The sequence below is a fragment of the Aythya marila genome (genome assembly GCF_965140915.1).
Source record: "Aythya marila genome assembly, chromosome: 5".
Classification (NCBI taxonomy): domain Eukaryota; kingdom Metazoa; phylum Chordata; class Aves; order Anseriformes; family Anatidae; genus Aythya; species Aythya marila.
The window spans coordinates 26,775,988-26,792,675 of NC_139046.1; the positions used below are offsets into that span (position 1 = coordinate 26,775,988).

Here is a 16,688-nt window from a genome sequence, read left to right on the forward strand (position 1 = left end):
TTTTACTCATACGAAGAGGTAACAGATATTATGTTATAGTACAGAGTACTGGCACTAAGAGTACCCCACGTTCTATTTGTCATTTTCCCAACAGGTAAAAAATTATCAGGCAATTTAACCAGGACTAAGGAGCAGTTCTCAGTAATTCACAAGGCACAGACAAGCCCACCTTGCCTTGGAGGTGCACTGAGAAACGCACTGGAAGTTATTGCCAGCAGTACTAGGAGATAGTGCAGACAAGACCTGTAAAATACACCTGGAAGGTGCCAGTTACCTTCTGCATCAAGATCCTTCTCAGATGCTCTGGGTTCAAATAAAACTTTCCTGGGCTTCTTAGGGCAGACAGGGCTCTTCCTCCAGGCCTCACTGGGTTCTGTCTTGCCAGATGGTGGCTCCAGGGCACGGGGTACCGCCAGGGTCCTCAGTGGTGGGCGGAAATCCTTCTTCCCAGGCCTGGGAGCTCTAGCAGCTATCACTGAGCTCTGACTCTTGACCTGGGAAAAAAAGTCCTAGCTAGTCAAAGCAGCTCCAAAGAGAAAGATCTGAGGCTACTGCAGATTTGTCTGGTACTGGGCCAGAGATTAGTTTCACATTTTCAGGCTTGCTTTCCTGGTAAGTCTTACGGGCCAGCATGCCAACAACACGAGCTGCCAAACATATGCCAAACCACACAGCCTCCTGCTGCCAGGTGCCCAGCCAGGCCTGCTTTCGGACTGCTGGCTGCCCTGGGCACAGCTTGCACAGAGGAAAGGCAGGAGGGCCATCTGTGCTAGGAGTAGCCAAGTGGACTGATCCCATCAAAGGCTGTTAAATTCAACCCATCCAAAGTCATTTCACCTGAGAGTGCAATTAACCAATTTCTGTAGCCTAAGTGAATCTTGGACTCCAAAACCTGCTTAACCAGGCCTTCACTAAGAGAATGACAGCAAGTGCTGCTGCTTGAGCAGCTTCAAGTTAGAGAACATATACTAAGGAGGGGTGAAATAACGAGAGGAAGAATACAGAGTACACATACAGCACTAGGATCCTCTGGGTCCTGACTGAGGGGCACATCGTCAGCTGGGAGCACTGGGGATGGGGTCATCTCTGGAACCAGAAACGGGCGGGCAGGTGTGCTGCTGGAGATTCCTCGGAGCAGCTGCAACAGGACCAGTGATGGGCAGTGTAAAAATAAAAGAACAAGTGAGTTAGTTTACTAGCTGTCAGCCACAAAGGGTGAGCAAAAATAAATATTGCAAGGGACAGATTCCTTGCAATGGAATAGCCCATATTTTTGGGGGAAAAAAGAATATCAAAGCCAGACAATGAAAGATACTATATCCAAAGACTTCAGCACATGGTAAAGCAATGGTTTATGTACCACAAATCCAAGAGAGAGGAGAATTGGAACTGACCCCATACCCTGTGGCACGCCTGCTGCAATACATGGAGCATTTTAGCAAAGCTGAGTTTAGGGAAAAGTGCTAGAATATCAAGAGAGTTGAGGTTCACTACAGACATGTATTAACAGATCTGTGTGACATGCCTCTGCCTTGAAGAAGTAAAGAGAAGAAAAATAAGTAGATAGGAAATGAAGTTTTTAGTTCCAAGCTGGCAAAGCTGAAGTGGTTTGTGACCCAGTACAGGGAGAGAAGAGGTTCTTGTTTCTTTTACCTGTCCGTCAACAGTCAGGACAAGTTTCACACAGTTGCCTTTGTCCATCTCTTTCAAGGAGGCCATAAAAATATCCGTCCTCCAGTCACCTTCCCACACCAGAGACCTGCACAGGGGACCATGGGTTTTCAGCCCACAACCAACACCAACCAGTGAAGAATTCTTGCTCCTGTACTCACAAATAACACCCCAAGGCAAAAAAAAAAAAGATCCAGCCCTCAAAGCAGCTGAAAGGAAGTTGAAAATATCACAAGAAGCTATAGAGACTAGCTTATGTTTAGATGTACAAACATAATCTCATGAAACAGAACAAACTAGGAGCTGTCTCTGATTTTATTTCACTCCATTACCAAGACACAAGCTGGTCTGTGAACTCATACTGCCTATAAGAGTTAAAGAGGAAACGTTCTGTACTCGCTCTGCTATCCAACTAGTCTTCACGGTAGACAGTTAAAAAAAGACTTCCTATTTTAAACAGATTGTTTCACAGCCATCTGTGGTATCTTTAATATAAACAATGCACCTGTGGCATTTGGTTGTGTCCCACAGTCCTGCTGCATTTACCCTCTCCTGAATCACCCCAGGAGTCCGTGGTCTCCTCTATACAAAACCAAGGGAAAGAAAAACAAGGAAGGCAGAAATCATGTTTCTCAGGTCCACCTTGTCTAGGACCAGCTCTGCTTGCAAAAATCCTACCATTATCCAAGTGGTTCCCAAAGACAGAGGCTGTACGTTGCTGCACCTGCTTTCATTAGCACAGGAGTGTTTGCTGCAAGGAGCTCCCTGTAGCCCCATCACCTGTCTCTGAGGACAAGGGGAATGCTAAGAAACATGATATGGCACCTCACCTCCTGTCCTTGTCTCTTACCCCTAGGCCCTGGTACTGCTCAGAACACACCCATCACACTTTCACTGCTCAAGGACTATTCTGTCTCCATCCAAAAAAAGCATCTTGATGGCACTGAAGTCAAGCTCTCACCACCCCTGGTGGGACAGGACAGCTGCTTCCTGACCCATACCCACCCTCAGTCCTTACCAAAGCCCCTCCAGCCACTTTCCCTCTGAGCCGCAAAGAGAAGACTCGCAGCAGGCTGGGAGGACCGGCAGGCTGAGCGACCTGGGGAAGGTGCCAGCAGCACCCCGTGTTTTTAGGGCACCCCAGTGACACCCAACAGCACCCAGCCCTGCCACTACCTGCGGGTGGGCCCCAGCGTGCCGACCCGCTGCGCTCCGACACCGGGCGCCACCAGCACGTCCACGGCGACGCTCGTGTCCGGGGAGTACGAGCTCCAGTCCCCCAGCCCAAACACCACCAGCTGCTTGGGCAGCGGCAGGGGCAGCCAAGCCTGGTAGCCCATCTTGCTGGACTGGCTGGGAGAGAAAACACAGAGAAAAATCACAGAGAAGTACACAGCAGGATCAAAAAGACATGCAAAGGTGTGGAAACATCTTTATAGTGGGGGAAGGAGAGAAGGAGAGGGTTTGCTTTGGGGTCGGGACAAAGCGAACAGGCGGCCCGAGAAGGGAGCGGGGCTGCTCAGAGCCTCCGAGCCCGAGGGGAGCCCGGCCCGGCCGCACCTGCCCAGCCGCCGCGGCCGCTCCCGCAGCCCCCACAGCGCGTAGAAGGCGAGGCCGCCCTGACGGGCACCGCCGCCCGCTGAGGGACCCGGCCCCAGCCCTGGGCCCGGCCCCGGCCCTAACCCGCCCCAGGCGGCGGGGCGGCGGCAGGCGGGCAGCATGGCGGCCGGCCGGGAAGGGGAGAGCTGTGAGGGGCTGCGGGCCGCTGCCATTAAGACGCCGAGGGGCGGCGCAGCTGAGGGCGTGGGGCGGCCATCAGCAGCCCCCGCCGCCTCCTCCCTGCCGGGGGGAGAAAGCCCTGAGGCAGAACTGGGGGACCGGGCACTGCTGTGTCCGTCTGTCCCTGCTCGTGCTTCTGTGGCTGTGCCCTGGTGGCAATGAGGAGGGACAGCAAAGTGCTCTCACATCCTAAACCAGGCGTCGTCCTTCTCTGTAGCGAATTATACAGCCACACATCCCCGTCTGGGGGAGTAGTTGTCTGTGATACCTGAGTAATGTTATCAGCGAATGTTTCTTGTAGCTTGCAAAAAGAGGAGCTTGTATTCAGCAGTTAGGTCTACCACCAAAAGAAGACAGGATGGGAGTAAATAATAATAATAAAAAACCAGCACATCCTTTACTACAGAGTGTGTATTCCATTGCGTATCCAAACCCACCACAATAGTGAATAGCACTGCTAAGTGTAAAACTGCTGTTGATAACGAGACAACACTGAAATCAGTGACAGGACTTCATGAACAAAGGAACAACGCTGCCCACACACACCTGGAAAGGAGAGCGGCCTCCAGGCAGGGCAACCCAGCCCACCCAAGTGAGACCTTTGCTGAGCTGCATGGGATCAGACCATTCCTGCTGCAGTCCAACCACAAAAAAACAAACAAACAAAAAAAAAAACAAACAAACATGGAAAGGGTAGGAAATGACTAACCTTGCGAAATTTCACATCATTGCTCTGCATCCCTATCAAGTTGCTTCATTGTCCTCTTGGTCTAATGCCTGAGCCATGACAGAGGACAGAGATTCATAGTGAGCTAATGGTTATCAAATAGCTTCAGTACTGCTTCTTTTATGTGCTCTTTAAAATAAATAAATAAATAGAACAGACGAAATGTGTAACTTGGCAGTCATCTATCCCTTTGATCATCTTTCTGTATGATTGCGCCTGCCCATCAATTATTTTGTAGAAAAGTTCCAGGCAAACACAGGATGAGAACAAAGACATCTGAACTTCTGCAGTACTTCTCCCAAGGGGTTTTAAAACAAGACAAGTGAGAAAAGATGGCTAAAGCTCATTTCTCATTTTGACCAGGAGGTGTTCTCTGAAGATGTTTTCTTCAGGCTATATAAATACAGTCTTCGTAGCAAGATGAAGCCCAAGGTCAAGCAGCTATGAGGAAATTGTGAAGGGCACTTTTCTTTAGATAATTTCATCAGTATGTGATAACTGAAAGGATGCTTTTAAACCTTCAAATTGAAAGCTTTAGTACCAGATTAATTAGTTAGCCATAGGGGATCTCTGCAAATTGAGGTGAAAAGTACTGGTATTAAGCACTGGGAGGAAGACCATTCAAATTCTACCTGGTTAAAATTACATGAGCTTGGCTACTAGCTTGTTCCTCTCGAGTCCTTCAAATATTCAGTATAATCACAAGTGCTGCAGAGAATATGAAGAATAAAAAATCCCTGACAGTCATTTTAACAGACAGAAAAATTCCTGGATAAAGCCATAACCACGAGCTGACAACAGAGCATTTTCCTATCCATTTGCAACTAGAACGTTTGGTACACTCCAAAGTATATCTTTGATACCTACTGCTTCTTTGCTCATAGAAGTTTTATTGCATTCATGTTTTGTTGGAAATTCTGTAGTTTGGTTTCTCATATGAAGACGTTCACTTGCTTTCAACAGGAGACAAGAGGAATGATTGCATAGTGAAAAGTTTATTTAAAGGGAATAAGTTCCAATATACTATTACAAATCAGCCACAACACATTAAATATAAACAATACAAACCAAGCCTAGAAGGAATGCAAGCACGCTATAAATATATCTTCACATGTGCCCTTCAGCAAGAGAGAGTCAGTGCCACCTCTCATTAAAATATCCTGTTCTCCACTTAAAACTCATCTCTGGGGAAGAGATGAAAAGCAACAGGTTGGTGCAGAGAACTCAGTTTTGAGATTACAGGACATCATAAATATATCACATAAATAAGGACTTACAGACAACCATTACAATTCACAAGAATATACATCTGGGGGGGGGGAAAAAAAAAAAAAAAAAAGCACAACCAGCTACAGGATACTCTCCATTGAAAGACTGTGCTAGCAGCCTGGAGCAGCAAGTTGAGAGCAGATTGTTTCACCCTGAGGTGAGCAGTTAGTCACTTGGGCATCATGGAGGTTGCACAGAGATCATCACCAACTGTTTAGTTTCTGAGAATAGTTCCTAAACTTCAAGGTTTTTACTTGGCAAAGCCTCTTTAGCTCTGAACTTAGTGCTTTGGCATCCAGCTTCTTATGTAAGAGACTTGACTCACCAGTCCAAATGGCTTAAACTAGATAACCCTAACCAACAAATCACAGAAGTCTTCCTGTCCCTAACTGAGAAAGGGTACGTATTTATTGTGATGATGCTTCTGAGAAAGCAACATGTAAAATTCAGAACAGAATACAGAAATGTTGCGTGGAGTCAGGTTCACTCAGGCTGATGATCTGTCTTCAGCTGCAACAGCACAAGTGTTTCAGAATAAGATGCCAGAGACTCTTTGGAGGCAAATGTGTAATACTCCCACAGAAAATTCTCCTCCTAGCAACATCTGTTTGAACTCTGCAGTTTGATGTACACTCTAAAGCCCTAAAGTTAGTTTGTATATACTACAAATGCACTTATTTAGATGACTTAGCACGTTGACTCCTGCTTAACTCCTGACTTCTTTCACAGTCCAATTAGCTAACATATTTAACAACATCAGTTCACAGTTTTCCCTTCTACTAATTCAGATGTTCTGCTACATCTACATGACATTAATCATCACATACGATATTTTTCCCAGATACGAGAATTGGAGAAATTTCTCTCCCACTTGGAGATCAAAAAACCTGTGTTGCTTTGGTCTCTCATCTGGTCTCAATACACATAAGCACACACCCCTCAGCACTGAATTCAGATGCTTCTTAGGGAAAATGGTGAATGGCCACAAGGAATGCTATCTATGTCTATCTATCTAGTGTTTTTCTGGTCCTCAGGCTTAGCATCAGCATATCAAAATGAGTAGTCCTCTGGTGTTCTCCAATATCTGACAGCAGCATATGATTTCCAAAGGCAAAGATCCTATGGTGCCAAAAAACTCAAACACAGTTTTACTATCATCTTACAGCAACAAGGCAGTCTAACAGACAGCTTAAATCTCCAGGAACGGCCTCCTGGGGCTCTCCTGCTTGACCTCTACTTGTGTGGAGTGCTTCCCCTCTACTGGAATGGGCAGAGAAACAGGGAGAAGAAACCCCTTGGCTTAATGACATCTATGGCTCTTATTTCAGACATGCTCCCTGCTCCTAAGGCACCTTGTGATAAATCCTCTATAGAGTGGCTTTAGTTGGGGTAGAGACGAGGAGAAAGGGTATAAGCAGTGGAGTTAAAAGAAAAAAAACACTCATTTAGGGATTCATTCTCTACCCCAATTCTCAGCTCACAAGAATGAGTACTTCTTTCAGCAACTGGACGTGTGACAAGGGTCATGGCTAGCCCACCCCGCCAGGTCCAGCAGCACAACAACCGGCCCCACTGCAGGCTGTACGCAGTTACGTGCACACAGTTACAAGGAGACAAGTGCACAGGACGGAGCCAGAAAGAAAGGAGGATGGCTACCTTTTAGACCGAGTTGCATAGTAACTCAACTTTCATCTCAGCACCGTAAGTCAGTCAACTAAGCTCTTTCTCTCCTTAGATTTAAGCACACATTTTCATCTTATCTGTTTGTGTAAACGGCTCTTTAGCAATATTAATTTACGTAACTATTAAATGGGTCTCAAACCTTAGTTTGCAACTAGCCTATGCCTGACACCAGTAATCTTTCACATGAATCTATATTGCAGGCCTCCAAAGAGTTTGTGAGTAAATTCAGTCAGTAATGTGGTCCCTGATTAAGCAATTTTAACCCTCAGTCCTCAGTGAAATGCATGCATTTTAAACTCCTGCTGCTACACTACTGCTAAGGGGGAAAACAAGAGGAAACTTAACTTATGACCTTCTTTGACATTAAAAAATGTCCAACAGATTGTAACAATTATTATAAACAAACAATTATACAACCTAGTTTTTATGCAAGTCCTATGCTACAGGACTGTCTAATGTCTCTGGCTGAACACCCATATCTTATTTTTTAGATCTAAATTATATTCGAAACAAAATGGAAAACAATTTTATGCTTTCACAAAAGCAAACCCAATTTAAAATAAAAAAAAAAGACTGGTTGCAAAATGCAAAAGAAGCTTATCCCTTAATTGAGCTTTTTGAATTTCTAGACACGATCTACTGGAAGAAACACATTTTTTAAAACTGATCTGAAATCTTCCTTCAGGAGAAAAATAAGAAACTTTCCTTTCTTGAAGATTAATTTCCCTCTCTGAAGCGCAACTGCCTTTTAAATTCATTTTTCTTTCTAGACCCAAGGTCTAGTTCCATAGGTCTCCAATTAAAATAAGAAGGGCTTCCATCACTGCCTCAGCAGATAGCAGGATTGGATACAAGTCCAGGAGACACAGAAGGCAGAAAAAAAGACACATGAGAAATAAAATTATTTCTTTGAACCAACTGTGGGTTCAATTTTGAATAAGAATGGCTGCTGTTAATCACTAGCCATACAGCCAAGCTAGTTAATTTATCAGAAAATGAATAAAGACTACATATCCTTCCAAAGAGAAGTCGTCACTTGGATAATGAATGATATTTGAATACCTGAGAAACAACATATTCATGTAATGTGGAAATTAAAGAATAAATGAAGAACAATTATCCTGTACAACTGTGAAGCTTCTGTTTCCTGCAGATGAAATATTCCATGTCTAAAACTATTTTGTGTTCCTAAGAGATACCAGATACATCTGGGAAACAGAAGTAGCAAAATCACACGCAGCAAGCACTTTCAGTTCCTCCGCAGCAGGCCTCTTTATGGGCACAGTGTTTGCAGGACAGGCACATACGGATTGGGATGACGTACCGTACTCAATGCTACTGTTAAACTTAGGTCAGTGGGACTAGGAGATGGGGACAGTTCCAAACAAGTGACCTGAGCCTCGTTAAAAGGTTGTCCCATGCTTCAGAAAGCTAGAACTGAGCAATAGGATCACCACCTACAAGGCAATTTATCTTCACTAAAACCACTAACTAATACCTTTATAACTTGCACACAGTATTTGTTTCGGTAAGCAGCCAGAACAGGTAGCGAGGCAGGTCTTACTAACCTCTTACAACATGACACAATGTATTTTGAATTGTGATATAAGCAAAATATAGATGGTGTGGGGGGGAAGTGGCTGTGAATTAGCAATATGGAGGCCACATTATATGGGCAACAGTTCTTTAGTGGTAAAAACCCACTAGTACAGAGTAAGTTGTGTAACTGAGGGTCAATAATTCTAGAAAATCTAATGTATGTACAGGTCAAAATTCCCTTTGTGATAAAAAAAAATCCTAATTGGAAAGTGGATCAGGTTCCAGACAGTGCCTCATACATTAACCAGCAAGCGCACACAGCACCCTGCAGATTGTATCAGAAAGGACCAAAGGCAGTCATCAAGTGGGATGACACTGTCGTTTTTGCAGGCAGACTGCAAGGTCTTTTCTGCCATCTTCTGCTTAGTGTCTACGAACTTGATAGGCAACAGAAGAAAAAAGGGTAGAACCTTATGCAAGTTGCTCAGGCCTGACTCAAGTGTTTACAAAGGCTGTGGCATGGTCCTTTGTCTCCCCAGGAGGGGCTAAAGGAAGGAATAGTCCTCCCTGGGCTGCTAAATGAAAGATCACCTTGCTCTGGCAGATACCAAATCCTACTGTTCTACCTCCCTGTAAGATTGTCCTATGCTTCCCTCTACTTGAATAATGCAGCTTTGCAGCTCCCCTCTTGCCAGGTTCTCTCTCTCCTTTGAGAAAGGTGACTGCTTTTCCCCCCATCACAGGGCCCAGAGTGGCAACAGCTCAGCTGCTTACCCTGATCAGCTCTGCTCCCTGCCTGCTCACCCTGAAAGTAATTGTGGTCCAACCAGTCTTCTGGTTTCCACTCTCCTCTGCTCCCAGCTCGGGCTGCTCCACTGTAAACGTCTCTCTCACACTTTCTTGACCTCCTAAGTGCTCTGGGGTAATGAAAAAGTAAGCAGAGATAGTAAAAAGAAGAGCTTGAATATAGAGCAAATTGCACAGCATTACCGTATAGCCTTAATAGGAAATACGCAGCCCTCCTAGGAGAGTTAAATCTTTGGCTTTAACTACCCAAAAATCATTTTGTCCATTGTTCCCTCTCAATAGAAGGAATGGACCAAGTAGAGGTGCTTTACCTGGAGGATTTAAAAATAAAATTCAGAACTCTAGTAGAATCACCATGCAAACAGCCATTTTGTGTCTCTGCAAAGAGGTATCAAAATGTAAATACAGCAGTATTCTTAAAAAGAGCATGATTTTAAGTTAAAAGTAGTAAAATAAACACCACTTACAGATAAATGTGATTTAAAATTAATCTCCAAAGGATTAACTTAATCCTTGTTCAGCTCTGCCAATGCTCGAGCAGAAAGTGATTACTAATGCCATCACAAGCCACCAAAACAGGCAAGGAACTCCATCCTTTACCACATGGTCAGGGTTTGCAATGGCCTAGCTGATTCTGGTTTACAGAAAGGTTTGGTTAAATTCCATCCCTTTTGATTTTCTGAGCAGAGATACTCGTTTGCAACAATACCTTTGTAACAGAAATAGCAGCTGACAAACTACGCTTCCCTGGGGAGCATTTTCCTTGCTACATATGCTATTATCCAGCTGGCAGCAATACCAGTGAACAAACATGCTGCTACTGAGAAACATTTCCTGTATATTTATTGGTTGTATCCTAGCCGTTTTGTACTTACTCAACACAGCAGTAAATCATTTCTTCTGTTTTACATCTGGATTACAGGAGGGGAAAAAAATAAAAATCTTTTGGTGGTCACTGGAACTTTAATCATAACTTTTATATCCCTCTAATCAACAGCTGCAACATCCAATTTTTAATCCATAGGAAAATTTTCCTATGAACTTCTGGTTGTGCACCTTCCTCCCCAGCTCCCACACCTAACTCCTAACCCTACCAGAGGTTGGGGCTGGCTGTTGTTAGCACGGCCTGGCCACCAGCACTGGCTGCCACTGGCCATGCTGCATCCCCTCCCATGAGGATGAAGGAAGCACTGGCTGCTGGTGACATTAGTGGTGGCAGGAGATAACATTATCCGTGGTTAGGAGCCAAGCTTTTGTCTCACTGCAGCTGACAGCTGCCCTCTAGTGATCCAGATGCAGCAGAAGAGTCTAAAGAATTATTTACAAAACAGTAACATATCAAGAATATTTTGACTTCATTTCGTACCAGTGCAACAGAACGAAACCGTGACCACCTGAACCTGGCCTCCAGGCATTTACTGGCTCCAACAAAGCCCAGCCAGATGCCCGCACAGAGCAGGACTTGTGAAGTTTTACAGACAGAACAGCTGCCCACGGACAACCAGAGTCACAGCCACCTTTTTCCACTGGGACAGCCGGGAAGGAGGATGCGAGGAGAAACCAGGTTGTGTCTGAAGGGGGGGTGGCAGAGTTGTGCCTTGGTTCTGTCACACAGCAGTGCCCATCCGGGAGTACCAGGGCTGGGTGGCAGCCTGCCATGCTCAGTACTGCCTGCCTGCCATCCCTGCCCCTTCCCATCCCTTCAGCTAGTGTAATAGACATGAAAGAAGAGAGTCTTATTGCGGAGGAGAGAGTAGGAGTTATCAAATTTCAGCAGGTAGATGCCCTCGCCTGGGTAGTCGTGGCTGCCTGCCTGCACCTCCCGGTGGCTGTCCCTTCGGTACACAGGCATGATCTCTCCGTAGCGGTTCCGCAGGTAGCTCTTGGAGCCCCTCTCCACATCTCCAACAGGGGCGAGTCCTGAATGGGAGAGAGTGAAGTAGGACAGAGCCTGTTAATCTACTAGATGGTCCAGAAAAAGATAAGACCAGATTACAGACACACAAATACACGGAGGGCTAACTACGATAGCGTTACACACAGTGTCTGCCCTCAGCTCTCTGCCAATACTGCTAACAAAGACCCACTTTCCTTACCATGGCAAAGGACGTGCTGAGAAACAGTTCTCTTGGGAAGACAGCATGCACTTGCCTGCCAGCCTGGCCTCCTCTCCCTGGACTTACCTTCTAAACAGCTCGCTCCTTTTACACATGCCACAACAGGGACTCCATAAAGTGGTCCACTGATATGGACATGGAGCAAAGGAAAGGCAGGGAAGGTCTTAGCTATAACCTCGCAGTGTTTGTACATCCTTGATTCACTTCTCCAAGAATAAACTCCTCACATAAGAGCCTATGTACTTTGGAGATCTTGCAAGATTAACTTCAGACAACAAACCCCCAGCTGCACTGGTCACAAATACACTCAAGACAAAGAATAGGTAACGTGCTTTTCACAGCTACAAGGACACAGGCAGCAGTCCTCCGAAATGCAGTCAACAGGAGCTCCTGCTATACTGGGAAAAAACAACAACAACAAAACAGAACACTCACGCACAGAATAAAAAAAAAAAAAAAAAAAAAAGAACCTTTTTGCTCCCACCTGCCACCAGAAATTTCTCAGCCTCAGAGGCCGAGCAAAACACTCAAGTTAAAGTTTCAGACCCTAATCTCATTATCGGCTGGAAGCTGAACAAGTGATTTCTGATTTATTTTTCGGCTTGCTGGATTTCAGGAATGTTCTTGGAGAACAGCAGCCACTCACATATGCTGAAGCAGGAAGGGTTAAATGCTTTCTCACTACAGCCTAACCAAAACCCAAAAGGCTGCAGAGATAAGCGGTCTGGGTAAGCAAAGTAGATGGAAGTTACAGCATCTGAAAGACACTCAGCAGCATGGCAACGAGCGCCAAAAATCAACCCTCATGAGCTTTGCACCAACCTTCGATTTCTTCTTCCTCCTCTTCATCCTCCTCATCACTGGATTCGCTGACCTGAACAGTAATGGCAGTGCTAGTAACAGTGGTCCAGTCAAAATAGACTCCAAATCCAATGTCGTAGTCATCTGTAGCAAACTCCCAGCACAGACGTTTCCCATCAGGATGGGTTGGCACACGGACCGTCACCACCTCGCCTCGCTTCACCACCATCCTAGCATTCTTCTCCTTTCCCATCTTGGTTTTGAATTCCTTCATCTTCCCCATGGTCCACGTAGTGGGTGGAGCCAGAGGAGGAGGCTGAGCTGAGACAAGGGAGAAAGATCAGCAGCTCATCTTACTTTTTACTATTGACAAACTGTTATATGAAAACAGTGAAGCTATTTCTGATAAGACTCTTTTATTCTGGAGCCTGCTCCCAGAAGCAGATGTGAAGTTTTCACACAACACTAGCCAACAACCCACGCTTCCAGCAGGAGTCAGCAGTGTCTCTGACACAGCCTCTGCTCTTCTCTGGCCAAGGCAGGCACTGGCACTTTAAAAGTGCCCACAGAGTCATTGACAAGTCCTTTCAGGCCTCACCTTTCCTCTGCTCCCCAAGGAGGTCTGCAGTCTCCAGCTCAGCTGAAAGGATATCCACAGCACCAGTGTGATCCGACTGAATCATGACGATATCCCCTCCTCCTTGGTGTATGTGGTAGTTGGTCATTCGAACAACAGCTTCCTGCACAAAGCACAGAGTCACAAAGATTATCACAGTAAGAAAGTCCTCAGCTGGACTTAAAACAAATCAGTAATAATCTAAAAATCTTTCTGAAGTCAAGTCAGATCCTGCAGAAGCTTCTGTTACAGCTGAAAAGAAATGGCTGGCTCTGAGGCATCTCTGCATTATTCCCCTCCACAGCACCAAATTTGTAAACTCTGGAGAAAAATGCTGCATTAATGTCACAAATTACTGACCCCTCAGCCTCCCCAGGAGTCTGGGCAGGCACATGTTTGCATCTGCCTCAGAGCTGTCATCCTTCAGCAAAGCAACAGCCTTGCAGATTTAGAGGACTACTCTTGGAAAGCACTCCCAAGGCTCTGCCTCTCCAGGGAGAGCTTTTCAGCTCTGTCTGCATTTAGACTGCACCATGATCACACTGACATTCACTGCATCCTGGGTAAAGGTTCATCTGGTTTATTAGCGCCAGCCCTCTCTCCTAATGCATAAAAATGCACAGCTCCTGAGCTGCATGCTACTTGCAAAGTATTTCCCAAATGTATTTGTAGTGCAAACAAATTGGCTGCTCACCAAAAGAAGCAAAAGATGGCAGATTCCCTTCAGCTCCCTCTCCCATAAATCTGCAAGAAGGGGATCCCAAAAACACCCACACAAGATGCAGAAGGTGAAAATAACCTTGAAGCCTTAGCAAGCCAAAAACTGCAGGGAAGTAAGGACTAGCCAAAGACACAAGGGATTTCACAAAGCTGATGGATAACTGTTACTTCCCACTAACGTATAGAAGAAATATAACCAAATCTACATTAATATTATTTTTATCTTAACACAACCCTTAAAGCCTCTGTCGCACAGTCATTAAGCACAGCAGTAGGGTGGAAGAAATACTGCTGCACCTCTTTCCTTTCCGTTCAAGTTAAGAAACCCCCACTTACCTCTTTGGTGGGCTCGGTTTGGTCAGGCAGCTTCTCTTCTAGTTCAGCTGCTTCCTGGTCCTTCGAAGTGCTACCTTCTTCCTTCGAATCCTCTGTCACTCCCACACTCACAGGCGACCTAATCTGCGACCTCTCGGAGGAAGAGAGCACTACAGTTTAGCATTTACACCCAGGGCACAAGCAGCAGAGTTAAGCCATGACAGGGGTCACTCTACTCTGCAATTGGAATTCAAGGGGACAGAAGGCAACCAGCTTCCTGCGGTCAGCACCCACCACCTGTGCAAAGAGCCCCCCAACACCCCACTTCTGCCCTCATCCCCACAAGAGGAACTCACTAACACCGTACGAAGCACAGAAATCAGCAGTAACTGTTTCTGCTCAAGAAAGGACAACTTCTGCTGCGCCAGCTACTACTTGACATCTGCATATTCCAACAAAGGCCAGCTGGATTAACGAAAGGATTTGAAACAGTTTGGACAGCCATCCCGAAAATGCCCTCAGTTTAAGTGGTCCATCACACCTTTCCCATCAGCAATCCCAAGAAGTACAGAGAACACACAGGTCCCTTTCTGCTGCATGCAAATATGCTACACAGACAAGCAAGCTGTAAGTCACACAATGACAGCACAAGAGGTCCGAGATCTGCACTGTGACAAGAGGAGATGGACATGTCAGAACAAAAAAGAAAGGTACAAAGAAGTAAACGAATGAGCAAGAAAGGAAACAACATCCTTGACATTCTTTCTCTTGTGAAGATTTTTCTAAATGACTGTTTAAAAAACAACTTCCTGCATGTTGTATATAACTGGAAAGAGTTGTCATCCCAAATTAACTCAAACGGATGCCAGAACAAGTCTTCTCTGTCATATTGTTAGACACTATGCGAAACCTCCCCGAGAAGCAACCTAGTCTTTAGTAACAGTTTCCTTTTTGAAAAGTTCAGCCTTCTCTCAGCACCACAAGACTAATGTAAACTGCCTCTGTCTGAAGGATCATAAGTGTGAGAACACAGAAGTAATGAAAACTACATACACATTTCCTCAAATTTCTCCTTTCACAAAGCACAAATATTCTCATTAACAAGAGATCAGACTATCAGTCTAGTCTGGAACAGTTAATTTTATTTTTTTTTAATCGCAGCTCAACTCAGAGACATTCCGTGCTGCATCTGTACAGGTGGCCAGCACAGGGCAAATGTGACTTTTGTTTCCAGATCTGTACTCTGACTGGAAGAACGTACAAGCTCTGTGAGCAGATCTACAAACAAAATGTTCAGCCAATTCCTCTTGAATTAACCCTTTTGGACCGTCACCCTTCCTTTTAAAGGAGATTCAACTTACACAAATTATCAGGTAACTTTCATGAGTATCCAGCATCTACTTTGGCCATTCTGCTCACAGCCTACATTCATTCTTTAAAGAAAATTAGAGGACATAGTAAAGAGTGATACAGGAACACATCTGGAGTCAAGAAAGTTGATATCAATATCATTTGCATCAAGTCAAGATGACATCAAACTGCTATTTTACTAACTAGGGTCATTTGCTGATTTTTTCTGAATTTTCTTAATGAGGTAGTTATTTAATGAATTGTGTGATCTTCCACCTGACAAATTTAACTTGCAAATTTCTAAAATCGTGCCACACGCAACACATGCATGCTGGTAAGTGACAACTCCACAGCACGCAGTGTTTGTGCTTGCAGCCAGCAATACTGACCACAAGCACCACCTGCCCAACAGGTAATAACAAGCCCACGGCCGATACGGTGGCTGATCGGCAGCATTAAGGGAAGTGTGACGTGAAAGACAAAGGGCGAAGAAGAAAAAGCAAACAACACTGTCAAAACAAAACGAAAAACAGTAAGATGCATTTTCTAGCTCAGCTTTCACCAGAACTATACAGGGTGGGAATGCTTAATCATTAAGTTGTCCTTCAGTGGGGACAGGGCAGATTTCCTGCGGAATTGGTTCATGGAGTTCATTAGCTCCTTAGTTCTCGCTGAATACAAACCCACCGGCGTTCCCTGCAACCTGACTGAGTCTGGGATCTGAAGAGGTGAGGCACGAACTGCACTTGGCTATTTTGTAGGCTTTGTAACAACCTTACGCCTACAGGCACAACCCCTCCAGCGCTGATTCCCGCATGTACTGCCTGAAAGCCGACAGCTGCGTCCCGTGCCCTCTCCCCACGCTGACAGACCCCGCTGTGTGCCGAGGCGGGGTGAAGGGCCCGCAGCCCGGGGGGCTCCCTACCCGCACTGCGAGGCGCTGGGCTCCGAGGGCTCCCCCGGCTGCTCCGCAGGCTCCGTCTGTGGGGCTGCATCCTCGTTTCCTGCCCGCAGAGAGAACACACGGCGAGATGGAACAACCCGCAGCGCTGCAGGGCACTCGGACAAGACGGAAAACACACCCAGCCCCCGCCCGCCGCCCCCGCCCCGTACCTGAGGCGCCGCTGAGGCCGCCCGGGGGCTCGAACCGGGGTCCCTGGGGGGCTGCGGGCGGCGCGGCCGCCATGGGCACGGCCGAGCGGAGCCGAAGCGCCCCGCCGGAAACAGCCGAGCGGCGCCGGGGCCGCGATGGCGCGGGGCGGCCGCAGGAAGCGCCGGTTGCCGGGGGAACGGG

At 46.1% G+C, this 16,688-nt stretch overlaps 1 protein-coding gene across 1 annotated transcript; it reads right to left on the reverse strand.

Annotated features, from left to right (window-relative positions):
* Positions 1–5,151: 5,151 nt before the first annotated feature.
* On the reverse strand, positions 5,152–16,688 carry TMED8 (transmembrane p24 trafficking protein family member 8). Its single transcript, XM_082760480.1, has 6 exons — positions 16,508–16,688; positions 16,320–16,398; positions 14,066–14,195; positions 12,992–13,133; positions 12,415–12,714; positions 5,152–11,395 (listed from the first exon to the last, which is right to left on the reverse strand). Exons 1-6 carry the CDS (start codon positions 16,578–16,580, stop codon positions 11,178–11,180), a joined length of 942 nt encoding a protein of 313 aa, XP_082616606.1. The 5' UTR covers positions 16,581–16,688; the 3' UTR covers positions 5,152–11,177.

Excerpts from the sequence above, each read along its gene's own strand:
- TMED8 (XM_082760480.1), bottom strand. The coding sequence starts at position 16,580 with ATGGCGGCCGCGCCGCCCGCAGCCCCCCAGGGACCCCGGTTCGAGCCC. Across the intron at positions 16,399-16,507 it reads CGGCCTCAGCGGCGCCTCAG|GAAACGAGGATGCAGCCCCA; the intron begins GTACGGGGCGGG and ends CTCTGCGGGCAG. Across the intron at positions 12,715-12,991 it reads CCTTGGGGAGCAGAGGAAAG|CTCAGCCTCCTCCTCTGGCT; the intron begins GTGAGGCCTGAA and ends CCCTTGTCTCAG.